Source organism: Doryrhamphus excisus, linkage group LG17, assembly GCF_037039965.1.
Source record: "Doryrhamphus excisus strain RoL-2023G ecotype Guam linkage group LG17, RoL_Dexc_Guam_v1.1, whole genome shotgun sequence".
Classification (NCBI taxonomy): domain Eukaryota; kingdom Metazoa; phylum Chordata; class Actinopteri; order Syngnathiformes; family Syngnathidae; genus Doryrhamphus; species Doryrhamphus excisus.
Genome location: NC_136373.1, coordinates 18,757,074 through 18,776,096, shown reverse-complemented (window position 1 = coordinate 18,776,096; position 19,023 = coordinate 18,757,074). Strand labels below are relative to the sequence as shown.

The 19,023-nt window shown below is 46.7% G+C and overlaps 2 protein-coding genes across 2 annotated transcripts; one reads left to right on the top strand and one right to left on the bottom strand.

Annotated features, from left to right (window-relative positions):
- Positions 1-1,055: 1,055 nt before the first annotated feature.
- Positions 1,056-4,979, bottom strand: etfb (electron transfer flavoprotein subunit beta). The gene is made up of 7 exons (XM_058084063.2): positions 4,814-4,979; positions 4,251-4,409; positions 4,025-4,183; positions 3,879-3,941; positions 3,302-3,460; positions 2,191-2,391; positions 1,056-1,162 (listed from the first exon to the last, which is right to left on the bottom strand). Exons 1-6 carry the CDS (start codon positions 4,865-4,867, stop codon positions 2,221-2,223), a joined length of 765 nt encoding a protein of 254 aa, XP_057940046.2. The 5' UTR covers positions 4,868-4,979; the 3' UTR covers positions 1,056-1,162; positions 2,191-2,220.
- An 841-nt stretch (positions 4,980-5,820) lies between these two features.
- On the top strand, positions 5,821-19,023 carry usf2l (upstream transcription factor 2, c-fos interacting-like). The gene is given in 11 exon segments (XM_058084062.2): positions 5,821-6,150; positions 6,153-6,240; positions 7,089-7,126; positions 8,266-8,369; positions 10,109-10,228; positions 11,831-12,008; positions 15,923-16,010; positions 16,874-16,932; positions 17,125-17,219; positions 17,279-17,407; positions 18,786-19,023. Coding segments are annotated over 11 exon segments (1,014 nt in total). The 5' UTR covers positions 5,821-6,125; the 3' UTR covers positions 18,876-19,023.

Sequence of the window (19,023 nt, the reverse complement as noted above, 5' to 3'; positions counted from 1 at the left end):
GATGTGGCCGTAGGGTGGTCAGTGCCTGATGTGGCTGCGGACACCAGTGGTTAGGGATGCCGCCAAGCTGGAGAAGGAGAAGGAGGAGTCAGTCCCAACCAGTCTACATGTGTTCCTCTGGGAATTCTGTGGGGAGTACTCCAGGAATATGGGGTACCAGACCTGCTGCTGGTTCCCTCTTGACCGGTGTCTGGTTTGCATTGCTGGCTAAGTCGTTGTTTGAATCCGCCAGGGCTGCCCTTTGTTCATTACTTTTATAGGCAGAATTTCCATTGAGGGATTCTGGTGTGGTGGCTGCAAGATTGGGTCTCTGCCTTTTGCAGATGATGTGGTCCTGCTGGCTTCATCGAGCGGGGATCTTCAACTCTCACTGGATCGGTTTGCAGCCAAGTGTGAAGCATCCAGGATGGGAATCGGCACCATCAGCAAGGGGTTGAGTGCCATCTCCGGGTCGAGGAGGAGATCTTGCCTCAAGTGGCTAGTGGCGGCGCTCTTGGGAGTCATTTTGGTTGGCCGGCCACTCCTGGGAAGGTTCACCACTGTTCCATGTTTAGCAAGAGATGTGGTTTTACACGTGTTAACTATGCTAAAAATGTTGTTGCGTGTGCAAGCAGTAACCCCTGACTCGAATGAATCGAGTCAAGTACTCAAGAGAAGAGGAGAATTGAGTCAAATCTTTTGAGTGGCTCATGGAGTCAATGAATGGAGTTCCCCATCACTAGTTTGGAGAACACTTTACTGGCTGTCGGCTTAAGTATCAGCCCAGCGAATTAGTGATTGTGGATCACCACTAAGAATCATTGTCAAATCATTCTAATACTAAAGCCCCCCCTAAAGTCTTCCCCACATGTACCATGCTTGACATCTGCAACACATCTGAGTCATGATGAAAAGCAAGCTTTTATGGCTTTATTTATATGTAGACAGAAAGGAGGCGCTTGTGGTTAATATTTTCTTTTGCATAGAGAGCAAACTACCAGCCCCATCATGGCCACCTTAGTTTGTACATTTACATCATATCCACGCATCAGCAGCTACGAGCCCCTAGAAGAATTGGTTAAGATACATACCCGCTAGCTGCAATCATGAAAAAAGACCTTTATTGTTGTTGTTGCTGCTGTGCAGCAGGACAGTGTTTCTCAGTCCTCATCCTCTCCCGTCGCTGCCAGGGAGAAAGAAAGGTTGTGTTAGACGCAACAAGAGCACTTCCTGTGCCAGCCAATTCAGTGACATGACACGATGACTCTGATCAGACTGCAAGACCACCCCCCCGCGCCACATCAAGATAACCATTTCTAACAAACACAACCACTCAACACTTCTACAACAGCCCAATTTCTCATGGGCTGTCTCTCTTCCGTTGTGAAGTCAGTCTTTCTATTCTTGCCGCCACAAATGATTGTGCTGTCGACCAGTGATGCTCACAAAAGGTAGCCCGGTGGGTTCCAGGCACGGCTTGGGTGCAGACAGGACGGGGGGGACATGCTGCAGGGGAAGGAACGGTCGGGGCTTGATCAGCCTTCATTTCTGCCCAACAGCTTTGGACTGTTTGTGCTCCCCGAAGAAGAAGAAGAAGAAGAACGTCTTTTGCCATCACTGACATATTCTGCACATTCTTTCTCACTTTTGGGTAAGTTCACCACTCACCTTTGTACCATTCATTCCAAACTTTTGACCAGTAATGTGTACAGTATTCATCAACATGCAGATAACTTTATCCCCACTAAGGGCTGCGTAAAGAGAAAATAAAGCACGGGGGTCGCTGCTACATTTTGGATCTTCAAGGTAATAAGCTATTTCAACACAACATCCAAAAATAATCAAATAAATATGCAGGAGGGACTCTACTTTACTCTATTTTAATCCAACAATACAACTTCTTAGCCCAATACAAAGTTCGAGCAATATTTCAACCCTGTGCTACTAAAATGATATTACCACCAGTTTACTCTCAAGAGGATCACAGCAGTTTTCCCCAACTGGTTCAACTTTCTGCTCCTAATATTAAGACTTTATGCCCATAATATTTGGACTTCATCCCCATAACATTACAGCTTTATTCTAAAAGATATTTTACATGTCAACTGTAGGCTACTGAAATATGTAACATCATTTTTCCTTATTTTTAGAACGTTCCACAGACAGCAGTATGTTTCATTGAGATGACCTTTGCCAGCAACTGATACTAACCTTTGTGTAGTTTTGATGCTCTCCTGCTTTTTATATCCTGCCCGTCTCCTTCAGTTTGCCCACCAGATCATCCACGGTCTCCACTTTGATCCCGGACTGCCTCTGCGGGGGCTCATCCACTCTCAGTACCTCCAGCCGCGGAGTCAGGTCCACGCCCAGGTCAGCTGGTTTCACGTTGGCTATTTTCTTCTTCTTAGCTTTCTGGGGGAAATAAAGAAGACAGAAGAGGCTGGAGTGTAGGGCTGCACACAGGAAAATGAAAAGCAAGCGTGGGCCACTTTGATGCTCTCAGGGCCATCCGATGTACCGGAGGTAAAAATGTACACGACAGTGTGGGAGGTCATATACACACACACACACACGACAATGTAGGTTATATATGACAGTGGTGTGCAGTCAGGGATGACTGACCTACATTTCCAAGTTGAATTCCAGTATTTGTTCCATCACATTGTGTCTGTTTATTTCCAAGTCTATCATTGGCTCCTGGCAGCACCGTAGATTTTTTTATACAATCAGGTTTCAGCATCTTTGTGTTGCCAAGTCAATCTAATCTGCCCAGGGCCTTCAGAATGTGTGGTGCTGGCCCAAGTCCATTAAGCACTGTGAGCAGTGGGGCTGTTTGTCTGACCAATCAGATTTCAGATTTGCCTCACAATAATGTCACCATTTTACACAATGCTCCAAGCTCAGGAGGATGATGTATTAAGCATAAATAAGACATGTAAGATGTAAATCAACACACTCCCTGGGACACCTGAAGGAGGAGTCTCATGCCTGTCTCACCGAACAGTGACACCTAGTGGTCAATGGAGAATACAGTACTGGAGTAACAATTCTTCTACCTTGTATTTATATTTGACTTCATTTCGCCATTTCATGCTTGAAAATGCTTACTTTGGGCCAAGAATAAGTACAATTTGCTTTAGTATGCATTTCCATAAGCACGAATGATAGGCCATATTCAACCATTACAGTTGAATCATACCACAATACTGTGCAGCAGGACATTCACGAGGTAACTGTGAGCTGCAAATGTCGCCGGGGCCAGACGTTGGCATTGTACCTGCTGTACCAACCAATAAGATTCCATTCGTTCCCTTGCACCTACCATGATATTAGGCAGGGTGGCATATCGTGGCGTGTTGAGCCTGAGGTCCGCCGTCACCACTGCGGGGGTGTTGATCTTGATGGTCTCCAGGCCGCCATCGATCTCTCGCACCACTTTCATCTTGTCGCCTTCCAGCAGGACCTCCGAGGCAAAGGTCCCCTGCAGGAATTGAAATGTAAGCTATGTTTGAAGGGGAGATAGAGTGTACCAGTAAACTAGAACTACGAGCTGAATTTGGTGCTAAGCTTGCTGAAGGCGAGGCACAAGTGACTGTCCAAAGGGTTCCATCTGTTGGCTAGGTTGGTGAACTGCACGCTAACGAGTCCAAAAACCTTTGACCAGGCAGGCTGGTTTGTTCAGGATCACAGTGGGTTCTACTTAATGATTCTGCTCATGGTGATAAGATGGTTTAGACTGCACGTACATGCACAAACATAATGACTAAACCCAGACTTTTTTCCCATATTTGGAGAAGTAAAAAGCCCACAATGAGTCTTCCCAAAGCCTAATCTGAAGTGTTAAGATAATGAATACTTAGAGACGCTCATTCCACCGTAGTGTAAATGGTAGTCCTCACCTGAGGCCAGTCCAGTAAGGCAGCAGTCATTTGTCCTGTCTGGTTGCAGTCGTCGTCTATGGCCTATTAAAAGTAATTCTGAGCATCAGGCGGCAGAAAGTGTTATTTCTAAGAGGCGGAAAAAAAAGAGTTGGCCATATTTTTACCTGTTTGCCAAGGATCACAAGCTGAGCCTCCTCCTTCTTTGCCAAAGCAGCCAGGATCTTGGACACTTGCAGGGGTCCCAGGTTGTCATAGTCCTTTCCAGACACTTCCACATGGATGCCGCGGTCAGCTCCCATGGCCAGGGCGGTGCGGATGGTCTCCTAAGGCCAGGATTCGCTGTTAAGCTTCACTTCCATTATGCCACCATCGTGGCAAGGCGGTGCCCACCTGCGCCTGCTGCGGACCACAGCTCACAGCCACCACCTCTTTGATGAGCTTCTTCTCCTTCAGCTTGACTGCCTCCTCCACAGCGATCTCGCAGAATGGGTTCATGGAGTGCTTGACGCCATCGGTCACCACGCCAGTGTTGTCTGGCTTCACACGGATCTGAGAAAAATTTGAGCAAAATGAAGACAACACCCAAGGTATTGATTGTACTATATTTATTAACAGGGCGAAGAAAAACTGAACTGTGCAAATGCTGTTGCAGTTGCTTGTAAAGGCTGTGTGGAACATGAATTGCATTGCTGCGAAATAATACAAGGGGCAGCCTGTCGTTATGACAGCAAGACATTCACATTCAGCAAGCGTATAACTATCGGTTGAACGCAATGTGCCGTTTCAGATAAGTAGAGTATGAAATGCATATCAATACGCCATATTTATCGACAATTGCTGTGTCTTTACGTTAGCATGCCTCTGCTAGCTAGCAGAACACAGAAAAGTCAGGCGAGTGTGGTCCATAAAAATGTCAAAAGGATAACTACTGAAGAAAAGCACGCGAATATTACCTTAACAGCGTAGTCAATAACACGCTTGACTCCAACGAGAACCCGGCCAGACATGTTGAGCGAAAAGGTGGAAAGTTGCGGACAAGGTAACCCAGTCACCGCAATGAACCTTCACCCGGGGAGACGGAGTCGGACTTATTTTAGAGGAACACCGGGAAAAGAAGCCAGTCACTGCCTACTGATTGGACCAATTACAAAAAGGCTCAGCATCCTCATCGCTGATTGGCTGAATCTATGGCGCGTCTTTCGTAAATACAATCAACATCAACATAAAGTATCGCAAAAAGTAAATTCCTCTAAAAAGTGCATCTTGAGGTCAGTAGGTAATTTTCTTCATTAAGTCAGCTGTTTAAAAGGAAACAGCTAGGAGCGACTGTGGCACCGCTCTCTGACAGTTACCGTGTGGAAAAATCGACCAATAAAGGTTCCGCTTAAATGGGCGAAAGTTCATAGCAACTTCACACACTTACTATGTCGGAATAATATTTAACACACAGATAATGAAATTATTCCATTGGATTATGAATAGAATATGGTAATTGACTAGTTGTTTTCTAACATGCATACAAGGTTACATTGACGTACATCTCATGTTTACACCTTTAATATACAGTATAAGATGTCTGGAAAGGACAACACAGCGCTTATTCTTACACAGCAAGAATAGTATAGCAAGAATATCCTAATATCTACCCCTTCTCCTTGTCGGTACTAATCATTTAATAGTACATTTCAGCACAGTACTCACTATTTGTTCAGTTCCTTTATTCAATGTGTACCAACTTACTATGTTTTCATAGTATAAGAAGCAGATAAGCTTGTGTCATCGTAGATTTTAGTGCTATATTGCCTTTTTACAACAACATGGAGAATCAAACAAAAATCACTCATTATTTGTAAAAATAAACATTGAAGAGAAATGGCCTATATCGATCTCATCGCGCTGCTATCGATACGATAGTAGCAATACCCATGGTATCGATCCCGTGGTGTCGATAATACCGCTGTTTGGTTCCAATGTATCCACCCCCTCCCATTTGCTCGTAAGTTTTCCCGTCTGACAACCGAATGTTTCTTAAGTTGCTAAATGCCCCAGTTGGGTCGGGAAAATGAACGTGTGTTACTGCCCTCGGGCCGTACAAGGTGTTGCGCGTAGTAGCCGCTGAGCAGGAAGCATTTTGAGTCACCTAACCCAGCAGCATCGACAGCGGCAGTAGTACTCGTAGTAGTCGCAGCGCTGCCATCGTCGGCCTCCATTTTGACTTCACCGCCGCGGAGCCTCGTCTCACGTGTCCTGGGCCGCCTCGCTCACATGACCCGAGTGTTTGTTCCCGTGATCAGCACCTCCATCTCTGTCCCTGGGACTCAGCAGCACACTTAGCCACGACCCTGATGGATATGCTCGAACACAGTCTGGACACCACAAGGTAAAAAACCCCAAAACAAACAGTCGTGTCAAAATGGCTAACTGACAAACAGCTAACCACGGCACCATGCTAACCAGGCAGAGTAGCGAGCGCTTTAATAGACAAAGTATGGACCGGTGTAGTACTTTTGTGCACTTTGTCGGCGATCGAAGTTTGTGGATTTGTGGGACGCACAGTTGTGTGCGTTTTGGCCACAAAGAAGGTTCATTAGTTTGGTATAAATGAACAGAAAGATGCTAGCAAAGTTAGCATGAGCTAGCTTTTAAAACAAAACAAGAGTGGACCATCAAGTCCCGGGCCGTTCAACTCAGTTGTTGTGGGTGGAGGGGGGGGGCACACAATTTTCACAACGTTTTGTCTGGGTTATGTATAATGGCAATGTAAGGCTTTGCTATATCATGAAACATCATCAAAAATAGTCATAAATAAAGTAGTACATTAAAAGTGGCTCCCCTCGTCAAAGATCCTCAATATCATAGGATGGCTGTGCTGTACTTAATACTAAAACCAGGCTAGACACACCACAGGAGAAATTGTTTGGTCTCAGTTGTTCATTGGCAGAGGCAAAAATAAAATATTAAATGGAATAAAATATGAATAAAATAGAAAGAATATAGTTGCTCTGGAGAATAAGTCGCAGAAACAGCCAACCTATGGAAAAAAAGTGTGACTTATGATCCGGAACATACGGTAAATTGTTCAATTGTCTTCTTGCAGCCAGCGCCATAAACGAGGGATTACCGTAGTCCTAATCTGGTGTTATTGATCTGGATTGGAAAGTTTTCCTGTAATGTTGATGATTGTTATATGGTAATGAATAAAAGTGTCATGTCTTTCTTCACTTGCAGCCAAGATAAACAAGAGGAAGAGGTGCAGGCGTCTGAAGGTAACGGTTTCATCCAGATAAATAAATACAAGGCTAAGGTAGCCCCTGTCCTTCCACTGCTGTTAGTGTGACAGACAGCTCATCATCGTATCTTCCTAAGTAATGAAGCCTCCAGCATTTGCCCGTGCCACCACGTCCATAAGTCATGCACTGATGCTCATACATGCAGCTAATGCTCCCATGTCAACCAGTAGAAGAGCGACTAGTACTGCATGATTAAAACATGGAAGGATAGTGTGGCACCATCAGTCTTTTTCATTTTGTTTGATATGGCAAAAATAAAAAATAATACCCAGGAATTGTGTTTTCCCCAGGAGTAAATCTCATTTGACAACATTAAAATGATATAAACAATAGCATGGCTGATGTCATGCTGAGGTGAACAGCGCCTCTGCTGGTTGCAGCCAAGCACTGAAATCCACTTTTCCTCCATGGCTGGAAGACAACGGCCATTAAAATGCTATTTGTGTATTATACACACACACAGTGTATATATAAGGGGATATCATACTTAGAGTTATATACTTATCCCATATATAAGCATAAAAATGTCATAACGGGTGACATTGGTATCGGGATCTTCCCTTCAATGAAAGCCAATGTAGAGCATGTAGCACAAACCTGGCCAAAGTCGCAAATTTGCATTTTTGCTGAAAGTGCGACATCATGCGATTAATACAGTGGCCCTGGTCAGTGTGGTCACAACTGGCTCCTCGACACTTGACAAAGGACTTCTTCCAGCGGAATGAGGGGACCATCCTGCGTCTTCCTCTTGTCTAAACCCAATGGAGAACATTTGGGGATGGATTTACAAGATTGGACATGGGTTCCAGACATCCTCAGTACCTGTAGCAACATTCCCACGATCCACCTGTAAAAAGTGGCATTAAGCAAAAAGGGCACAGCTACTCAGGACTCGCTCCTTTTCATACTTTTCATGCATGTTTTTTTTTTAGCTATGGTCTTAAACTTTTGAGATGAAACTCTTGTAATGTCACTCCCATTTGGTCATGTTGCATTTTCAATCTCTACATTGAACTTCCCAAAGATGCAAGAGTGTAAAGCGTACATTGTTGGCACTGTTCAACTGCTCTGGCCATGTCCAACTGAGACCAATGTCCTCTCTTGTGGTTCTTCAGACGGAAGCCACGAGCAGACGGCAGTCACCATAGCCAGCGTACAGCAGGCAGCGGCGTTTGGGGATCACAACATACAGTATCAGTTCCGCACTGAGGGCGGACAGGTAAGTCCCGACAGTGGAAACCTTGGCGGTGCCACCTGCACCAGTCTGACTTGGTACTGGCTGTGCTTCCGACAATGGTAGCGTTTTCATGTTTCAATGTTCCCATCACTGAATGTTTGTAACTGTCACACAGGTGTAAAAAGAAGTTCACTCGACATTTTTTAAAAGACATCCCTCTCAGTAGCTGCCATTTTGACCATTTCTACAGATATTTCAAGGCCCAATATTGTGTTCTGGGACTATATAAATATGATATATATATATACCCAAAGAACGATTAGGTTCATCTTTCATAAGAGCTGTATGGCAGCTTTGCCACAACACAAACAAACGCTTGGCTTACATGAAAATAACATAAGATGAAATTATTTGCAAATATAACACCAGCAACTAGTTACAATTTTCACATTTGGACCTGTACTGTGGGCATGTGTTCATGCACGCTTGTGCATGCAGGAAATGTGCATGCTTTTCAGCTTGCTGCTTATTCCATGGGAAAGCCATCTAGCTGTCTTTACAGCTTCACACTGCATCAAACATGTCTTCTATGGTGCAGTTGCATCATCACCTCAAAAAAAGACTTTGGTAACCTACTGCCAAAGTTCTAGTCAAAGATCCTCTATATGATAGGTGCGCTCTGCTCTTTTTCCCTACCTAATGCAGCAACTCAACATGTGAGCCAGGCTGGATGTAACCTGACGACCAGACCTGGTCTAGTATGAGTCGGTCTAGTTTTACGCTGCGTTACCAATGGGTGTCACAAACCTGTGGGGTGTGTGGTTTGGTGAGAAGCCAAACAGACTGAAGTATGGCCTGGCTGCTGCAAATGAGAAGTGGCAGTGCGCTAGGCATTGTCGAAAGTGCTTTGTGCACACCTTGCAATCCAATAACATGTCATAGTTGCAGTATCTTGCCCTATTTGGATGATTTGAAACACTACGTTGTGTAATAAAGATGCTAAGCTATCTGTTCTAGCTGAGAGAGTAACGTATAATCTATACAGTGTAATATGTCTCAGGCATCATGAATTCCTTGTATTTTGAAAATGTAGCAGTTGTCAGTACAAATGACATTCGAGATGGGAATGGCCCCCGGGCCACAATTTGGACACATTTAGCGTGTTGCCAGTGGATGTATTTGAGCAAGTACTTCCACCAGTACATGTTTACGTTTCTTCGATGCAGTTTCGTGTCTAGCAGCGTCGCTATGGCCTGAAGGAGTTGCTGTGCCTCATTTCCCTCCTCTGTCATCTCATCAAGCACTTTCTGGTCGACCTGCCTGTGGTCATGTGGTCCTGGTGGTCTCTAAAGGACGCCGACATTGCTTTATCCTGGTTGGGATGTTTGACACCAACACCCGCCTCAGTGAGTCCACTCATCCGTGTGGCTCGTTTTGGCGTCAACAAGGAGAGCGTGAGCAATCATGTGATTGCGGCGCGGGGCTGGGATTGGCACGAGGCCGCTGTCACATGTCAGTCAGGAGGAGAGTCACATGATTCGGGCCTTCAAATTCAGACTCCGGGACAAACAAGGCCACTTTTCTTGTTTTGGGTGATCCAATCGGGACATTGTGAAACGTAAGCATTTGCAAGGGATGGTTGGACACGTGTGCTGCTGCTCGGGAGTCACACCCAGCCAACCTTTAGATATGATCACCAAGTCCACCAGCCAGGTACGCATGTGGATGACGTACCGTCACGGGGGCTTATTGTGACGCCGCTGTGTCTTTCCACCTTGCAGGTCACGTACCGCGTCGTCCAGGTCACTGACCAGAACCTGGAGGGACGAAATGATGGCGGAGGGGCGGTCAGCATGGTGTCCACGGCTGCCTTTAGCGGCACTCCACAGGCTGTCGCCCAGGTAGATGCTTTTTTTGCCATTGCAGTTTTCCTGTTTTTACACCATCTGTACCCGGTGTTACTTTTGTATTGCAATGCATAGATCACACCTGCCAACATGCACCCTCAATGCGCCTGACTGCTCCTAGGTAGGCATCTTCTACACAGCATCACATGCACCTCCAAAAAGACCCATCCGTAGCCTTAACCTCCTGGAAATGATAAGATGCCATCATGTTGAGAATCATGAAGACAAAGCATTCATTCCATCATTTCTCAACATGACACGAGAGCTGCACGTAACCTCCTCCTAACTTCCTGTGATATCCTTTCTTCGTCCACTCACCCACTGTTTGGACCAACATGAGTCGTCCATTAGACCCTAGACCCACAGTGCTTTATTCCACAGCATCTCCAATAATCTCCATCGCTGTTTTCCAAATTGTGTGAATATCTTGTGAATAGCTTGTTAAATAACACCCCATAGTCACTTTTACCCACCAGATGACTGCAGGGACGTCACAGACGGCCACTGCTAGGATCGCAAGCTCACGAGCTAACTAGCTAGCCCTAACTTTAACTGACTTATTGAAACTTAGTGTTTCAAACGCAGTGGGGAACAAGGACAAAGAAACCAAGAACTTACAACTTCCACACAGAATGATCTCTTGATCGGGCAGGCCATGCCCGTGTGGGCCAGAGCATGTCTGCTGGGTTCTGCTGGTTCAGTAGCCAGTCTCCATGCAGAGTAAAGGGTAATGTAACATCATGTCTCATAATGTTAGTGATGCTTAGTGACCACAATGCTACATATACGTTGTCTTTCTATAATTTTGACTAATAATGGGTCACAGTCAACCAGCAAACAGCTGTCATTTATGAATTCATTATTTTGTGAAGAAGTGCAATATAGCGGGGCCAACTGTAGTGTCTGTTTTTGCCCTTAGGTGGCATCGCTGCACCACACTCATTGACCACAACATGAAGCGCATGTATTATTGTGGATTGCACTACATCCAAGTATCAGAGTTACATCTACAACTACGGCAATAAAAAGCCAGCGGTATTAGTCTTTTTCTCTTGATACAGCTGGCCTATGGAACCCATTTTGATTCTGCAGGTACATGTTTAATACTTGATGTTATTCCTGCGTATTGCTTCCATAAAAAAACTTGGTTTGTCACTGCATTCTCCTGAGGTGCAGACTTTGAGTTGGTAGTACACCTCCAGGAGGGAACCCCAGCCTTTTTAATCCCTTGTCAACTTTGCAAACGGTACATGAGGTCAAATGTTTGTCTGCCGAGGATGGTGTTTGCCGTCTTCAGGTTCCACCGGGTGGGGAATGCAGACAGGAGTTGATGACATCAATCATTGGCACTTTCAATTCCATTTCAGCTTGGAAACGCATGGGGTTGCTTTGTGGTGCTTGCTTTAGCTTTGCTCACGTTGCTTCTTGCCACTCCACTTTAGTGCAGCTGTCAAACAGCACTTTGCCGTGCTGGGTGGGGCGGGGTGGTCTCGGGCGACTGCTCTACTCAGTCTGACAAGAACGTGAGGCCTGCCGATTTTACCTGCTCTGACTGCTCCACTCAGCTCTCCTCTGTCTGTCTTTTATCTGCCACAGGCCGTGATCCAGAACCCTTTCAGCAATGGTGGAAGTCCGGCAGGGGAGGCGGTGGGAGGAGCAGGCGGGGGGGCAGGGGGAGAGGCACGCTTCACATACTTCCCCGCCACAGCGGTGAGCGATGGCGCCGTGTCCGTGCAGGCCGCTGCTGCCGACTCCACGCTCACGCAGGCAGGAGGTGAGTCTGGCTCTCGTGTTTGCTTTGGAACGGGCGTAACGTCACCTCATGCATGGTGGCAATACTGGGCACGTTTTGTCAGGCCGCTTAACTGGAGCTCATTTCAACACACGACAACTTTTACCAGCCCGCCCGTTCTTCACTTCACTGATGAGTCTTGCAGCCCTCATGGCCAATAGCAATATAACCCTATTTCATAAACACACTAACGAGTTGTGATCATTATAGGTTATCACGTGGTTTGTCTGGTGTCAGGCCCAGTATCCTGCCCCCACACAACACACCATAACGGCAATGTGAATTTTTTTTTATTGCTGCCAATGTATTAAAAACAAAGAAGTAAAAAATAATGACCATAGCATTCACAGCCTTTGCCCAATTCCAGCCTCAGGGGGTTTTGAATATGATGCCCCAGCTTGGCACACCTATCTTTGGCCAGTGTTGCCCATTCCTCCTTGCAGTACCTCTGGGGCTCCATCACGTTGGCCATTTTCAGATCTGTCCAGAGATGTTCCATTGGATTCAGGTCTGGGCCCTGGCTGGGCTACTCGAGGACATTCACCGAGATGTTCTGAAGCCACTCCTTTGAGATCTTAGCTGTGTGCTTAGGGTCATCGTCCTGCTGAAAGCTGGACCGTGGCTGCGGTCTGAGGTCAAGAGCCGTCTTGAGCAGGTCTTCATCCAGGATGTCTCTGTACATTGCTGCAGCCATCTTTCCCTCCATCCTGACTGGTCTTGCAGTTCCTGCCGCTGCCACACCATGCTTCACTGTAGGGATGCTATTGGCCTGCTGATGAGCAGGTTCCTGTTTTCTCCAAACTTAACGCCTGGCATTCACTCCAAAGAGTTCCATTTGGTCTCTTCAGACCAAAGAATTTAGTTTCTCATGGTCTGAGGGTCCTTCAGGTGCCTTTTGTCAAACTCCAGGCAGGCTGCCATGTGCCTTTGACCGTACAGGCCTGATTGGTGGATTGCTGCAGACATGGTTGTCCTACTGGAAGATTCTCCTCTCTCCACAGAAGAACGCTGGAGCTCTTACAGAGTTACAGTTGGGTCATTGGTCACCTCCCTGGCTAAGGCCCTTCTCCCCCCGATCCCTCAGCTTAGATGGCCGGCCAGCTCTAGGAAGAGTCCTGGTGGTTCCAAACTTCTTCACTTCGGGATGATGGAGGCCACTGTGTTCATTGGAACCTTCAAAGCAGCAGAAATGTTCGTGTAACCTTCCCCACCCTTGGAGCCCGGAGACGATCCTGTCCCGGGGGTCTACTGCCAATTCCTTCGTCTTCATGCTTGCTTTTTGGTCTGCCATGCACTGTAACCCCTGGGACCGTATGGACCGTATGGAGACAGGGGTGTTCCTTTCCACATCATGTCCTACCAACTGACCTGACCACAGGTGGACTCCACTGAAGCTACTGAAACATCTCAAGGATGATCAGTGGAAACAGAATGCACTTGAGCTCCATTTGGAGCTTCACAGTAAAGGCTGTGGATACATATGTGATTATTCATTTTTTTATTTGTAAAAACATTTTCATATTGTCACTATGGGGTGTTGTTTGTAGAATAACAATAGAGTAATAGAGTAAAGTATGAATTTAATCCATTTTGGCATTAGGCTGTGACAAACAAATGTGGGAAAAATAAAGCGCTGTGAATACTTTCCCAATGCACTCTATGTTTCGTTTGAAGGCATTCAAGATGTTATCTTTTGCATTTTCTTCCCCTACTCCACCCAAAATGAACCAAACGGTCATCTTAAACACGAGGTACGTACTGTTGCACCCAGTTGGTGATATAGTGATAATGTCAACCAAGTCCCTTCCTCTTTTCTCCCCCAAAGTAAGCCAATGGCCATGTGACCGCTGAACATGGATTCACTTGGTGTCACATGTCCCACGGCATCGCTTCCTCAATGTTGTTGTTGTTGTTGCCGTGACATCACTGGCTCACTTCTGCCTGCTGTGGTCGTCATGGTGATGGTTAAGTTGATTCCCAACATGCTTAGCACAGCTTCATTCAAGTAACGGCCTGGCTTCTTCCCCAATCCTGTGGGATTGAATCCAGGTCTTAGCAATGAACTCATAATAGGAAAGAAAGGAATGAGAACGTGTCATAGGGTTTATGCATATAAGATTTAGTCATGGAAGAAGAAATAATACATTCATGGAGAAACTGTTATGATCTAAAAAGTCCATATTATGAGCTAAAATATGAAGTTGTGAACTAAAAAATCCAGATTATTAACTAAAATAATCCAGATCATGAGATAAAAAATTGAAATGCGCTATAAAGTCCAGATTATGAGATAGAAAATGATGAAATGATGAGCTAAAAAAATCCAGATTATTAACAAAAAATCCAGATGATGAGGTACAAAAACTAGATTATGAGATAAAAAAAAATTAAATGATGAACTATCGTATCCAGATTATGAGATAGAAAGTTGAAACGATGAGCTAAAAAGTCCAGATTCTGAAAAAATAGAAGTTAAGCGATACAAACTGCGCATGTGCCGTCTTCTTCACTGGAGCCCACTGGAGCCCACTGGAGCCCACTGGAGCCCACTGGAGCCCACTGGAGCCCACTGGAGCCCACTGGAGCCCACTGGAGCCCACTGGAGCCCACTGGAGCCCACTGGAGCCCACTGGAGCCCACTGGAGCGCTCAGCACATGCACTCTTTTTTTTAATCCCATTTGGGACTTTTGAGCTCATCATTTCAACTGTTGAGCTTGTATTTTTGATTTACCATTGGGATTTGTTTCCTTCACTGGTTGAAAGGCCTTCTATAGGACCAATAGTGGATCATGTATATTGATGATGATGTTGATTAGATAGCCCGAAGGAATAACTAAAAATAGTAAATAAATAAATAGTTGAAACATTGATAAGGAAAAAAGACTTGTTGATATCTGGAAACAAAAGCAAGCTCATGTAGTTGTTTGGATTGTGAAAATTTAGATAGAAATAACGCATAGCTTCCCTGCTGACCTTCATTGAGGTCATCCCATTCAGGAGTCTGCTGATAGTGTCTAGTTGATTTGCTCAGCCTTGACCTGGCTGGGCTAGCGTATGTGGGGGCCACATGACACACATTGGGAGGGCAAATGAAGCCACGTGAATGGACGGCACGCTTTGTCATGTGAGCTGCACCTCCGCCAAGAGGCCAGCGGAGGTGTCATGCTTAGAAGATGGGCGGTTGCACAAACGTAAACAGCCAGGCTCCCTGTGGGTGTCGTGGCTTGTCTCTTTCTTATATTTACTGCAGGTGGAAACTCCAGCTTTTCAACGAAAGAACAGGTTTTCATGCATATTGACCTGCTAAATTTACCGACCAGGAGAACTGCACTCCTTGGAAAAACCAGCCGTAGTTCACTATGAATGCTTCTATCGTGGACTAAGGATCCTGCGTGTCTGGTGCACAAGTCGAGAGGATGTGGTATTCTTTTAACAAGTGAATAACAATGTGTGATGTTGCACCAGTAAACTCACAATACATACGTCCGGGGATGCAAACGCACCTCATTAGTCCACTGTAGAAGCATTCCTGGTGAACCACAGCTCCTCTTTCAAAAAATGGAAATTGCTGTTTTGAGGAGGAGAGTGAAGAAGGTCTGAATAAGTGTTACCTTAGATTAGGAAAAGTCCGGGGGGATTTGAAGGGCAACTTCCTGTTGTCACATGTTCTGCAGCCCCGTCGGTACATGGTGAATGCGCCAAGTCCTCGGTGCGTCCTGTAGCGTTGTCACCATGACACCGACGCACCTCATAAAAAGATCCTGATCACCTTTGATGCTTTGATAGGGCTGCAATGGCTGTTGTGCACGCTGTGATTGGGGCAACAACACTTGCATTGACAGTGTGTGCAGACGCTGGGGATTTCATTGACCGATGACTACCATGCCCTCCACAGGCCAGTTCTACGTGATGATGACCCCTCCCGATGTCATTCAGACGGGCGCCGCACGGAGCATCGCCCCGCGCACACAGCCCTTTCCTGCGTGAGTATCTCATGGACATTATCTGAAACCTAATCAGGGAACGTATCTTGTCCAACCGCAAGCTCCATTGGAGCGTGCTGGAGGCGTTCCAAAGGGCTTTCCATAGAAAAACAGAGTGACACAGGCATATAGTCGCTTTGTCTCTGGGAGGAGGCGGGGCCACTAGCAGACACACACACACTCATCTGGAACAGCCGATGGATCCAGTCGCGGGGTCAGGAGCTGATGACCTTAGATCAGGAAGACCTGGCTTCAATTCTCCATGTGGCGTTTGCATATTCTTCTTGTGCGTGCGTGGCTTTTCTCCGAGTACTCCGGTTTTCTCCCCCATTCCCAAAACATGTTAGCTTAATTGGCCACTCCAAATTGTCCATAGGTATGATGCCCTGGGATTGGCTGGCCACCAGTCCAGCTGGGATAGGCTCCAGCATACCCCACCCTAGTGAGGATAAGCAGCAGGGAGTTGATGATCTAGCTTGTCCCAGCACATGCATTCATGTAGACGTTAAGGAGTAGGAGGCAGATGTTGGCTATGGTGTGTTGCTGGTGGAGATGGGCCTGGAGAGGGAATGAATCGCCAGTGAATGGAGTCAAGTTGAAAAACCGGCCACCCTGTCTGCTGTCCGCAGAACTGAAACCAACACCACCAGCACATTCCTGCAAATGAGCTAATCAAATTAGATCCCGAGCAGAGAGAAACAACAGTCTGCCTCCTCCTCACCACCAACATCTAGAACCTCATAAAGCAATGATGTGATCTACAATATCTTAACATTAACCTCTAGAACATCTAGAACCTCATGAAGACATGATATGACTACAACAGCAGGATTGGTGATGGATGTGTTTCTGTCTCTTCGAAGGAAAATGGACGGCCCTCGGACGCCGCGGGATGAGAAGAGAAGAGCGCAACACAACGAAGGTGGGTAATTAGCCGTGATGGTCAAGTTTGGACTTGTCAGGACGACACAAAAAGTTTCCGAGCAGCCAAGTTGTGTACGTGGCCACTAGGGGCTGCTGTGGAGCCGTCAAAGCCCGGCAGCATTTCTGGAAGACCTCCAAGTCAAGGAGCTTTTCCAGCCCCGGGTGACCTCTTCTTCCTCTTGCTCTTTAGTCGAGAGGCGGCGTAGGGACAAAATCAACAACTGGATCGTGACGCTGTCCAAAATCATCCCTGACTGCAACATGGACAGCACCAAAACTGGAGCTGTAAGTGGTCTGTCGTCCCAGAAGGTAGCCGGCCGTAATCCCAACTGCTGTCCTTCCAGAGCAAAGGTGGCATCCTGTCTAAAGCCTGCGACTACATCCGAGAGCTGAGGCAAAGCAACCAGCGGCTACAGGAGAGTCTGAAGGAGGTGGAGAGGATCCAGGTGGACAATGAGCTGTGCAGGCAGCAGGTAGGCGCGGCCTTGCGTCATGTCATGTTGCCATGTTCCTGTGGCCTCAGCAGTGACTTCACGTATGATGGCAGCCGGTATTCCACATGAAACGGGTTAAAATATATACGTGCTCCAGCCTCCCTCAAGCCCCCGGAGCATGAAATCCACTCATGTATCTTCTCTGAGTGGATCCCGGAGTGCTTTCAGCTCATGTAGCTCCTCATCACACAAGCTTCCAAACCATCAAAGACTTCTCTACCTGCACCCGGCGCTCCGAGAGACGTCGGGAATAAAACACTCTGGCAGCCGACCTGCATGCTGATCCGCTCCCCAGTATTGTCAGGCGAGAAATCAAACCCTTCCAAACGCATGCAGGTTTCCCTCGGCTGCTTGTGGGGGTGGGGGGCGTTAACGATACAATAAACAGCTCCTTTGTGGGGGCTGCCTTCCACAGCTTCCATTCCCCCGCGTGGACTAAAGTGGTGGGACAGTGGGTGGACAGGAAGGGAGTAGGTGTGCATGAAGCAACACAATGCCAGTTAGTAATGACAGAAGTAAACACATGTGGCCTGTTTTTGGCACCGTTATGGCATTCAATGCCATGGCTCCTCCCACCAGTTATTAATAAAGGCACCACCTAGCACCATGGAAATGACCACAAACACTTGTCAGGGGTCTAAGGCCACGCTAAACATGGCCGGAAGCGGCATACCCAGGCTTGATGCAGCTTTTCAATGTGATGGCTCCTCCCACCAGTTATGAATCATAACCACCACCTTGCATCAGATAAAGCCAAAGCCCAACGTGAGCTTGCTTGGAGGTGGCCCTCGTCCTGCCATGGTTGCTCATGCACCAATACGCCTGTGCACGTTGTAGCCCCCGGCGGTTATTAACTTGTCTAACTGCCAACTTCCTTTAACCCACAAAACCATCATCATCCACATCCACATCCACAATCCTTACTGTATGTGAGACATCAACACACGTCTTTGTCTTTTCTCTGCTTGAAGGAGATGAAAGCAGCAGCTAAGAATGCACGTAATGGGACACACCTACTCCGTCTAGAAAGCCCTCTGAAAAAAACTCCAAAAAGCCAATTAGGCCCCATTTCCATCATGTGAGCTGTGTATGAAGCACATCGTTATTATTGTTATTGTTATTATTATCATCATCATCATTATTATTATGAACACATTACGCCCAAGAACTACCTTACTGCGATAGTGACACCTGGCCACAGGCTAGCAGCTAGCTTCAGCGCACACTGGCTCCCAATGCCTCAGGCCACTAACCAAAGCTAACGCTACATATCGGAGTTGTCTTTTTGTTTGAGGGGGTGGCTTGCTGGGGGGGGCTGAATTACCCTAATGATGCCTGTTCTCTTGTCGTTGTGAAGATCGAGGAACTGAAGAATGAGAATGCTTTGCTGAGAGCGCAGCTCCAGCAGCACGGCATCGAGATGGTTGGGGAGACGCCTCCGCAGTGAAGGAACGCCCCGGGCCCCTCCCCCAATGGAAGGAGAGGTGGCAAACAATGACTTGGGAAGATGGACATTAGGGACTGCATCCTCGTCCAAGTGGAGATCCCCCCTCCAAGTGGAGATTCCCCTCCAAGTGGCGATCCCCCCTCCAAGT

Bases quoted from the DNA above. Each gene is read 5' to 3' on its own strand.
- etfb (XM_058084063.2), bottom strand. From the start codon at position 4,867: ATGTCTGGCCGGGTTCTCGTTGGAGTCAAGCGTGTTATTGACTACGCT. The intron at 3,942-4,024 runs GTAAAAATATGG...TACTTTTAATAG, and splicing joins TTGTGATCCTTGGCAAACAG to GCCATAGACGACGACTGCAA. The intron at 3,461-3,878 runs GTGAGGACTACC...CAATTCCTGCAG, and splicing joins CCTTACTGGACTGGCCTCAG to GGGACCTTTGCCTCGGAGGT.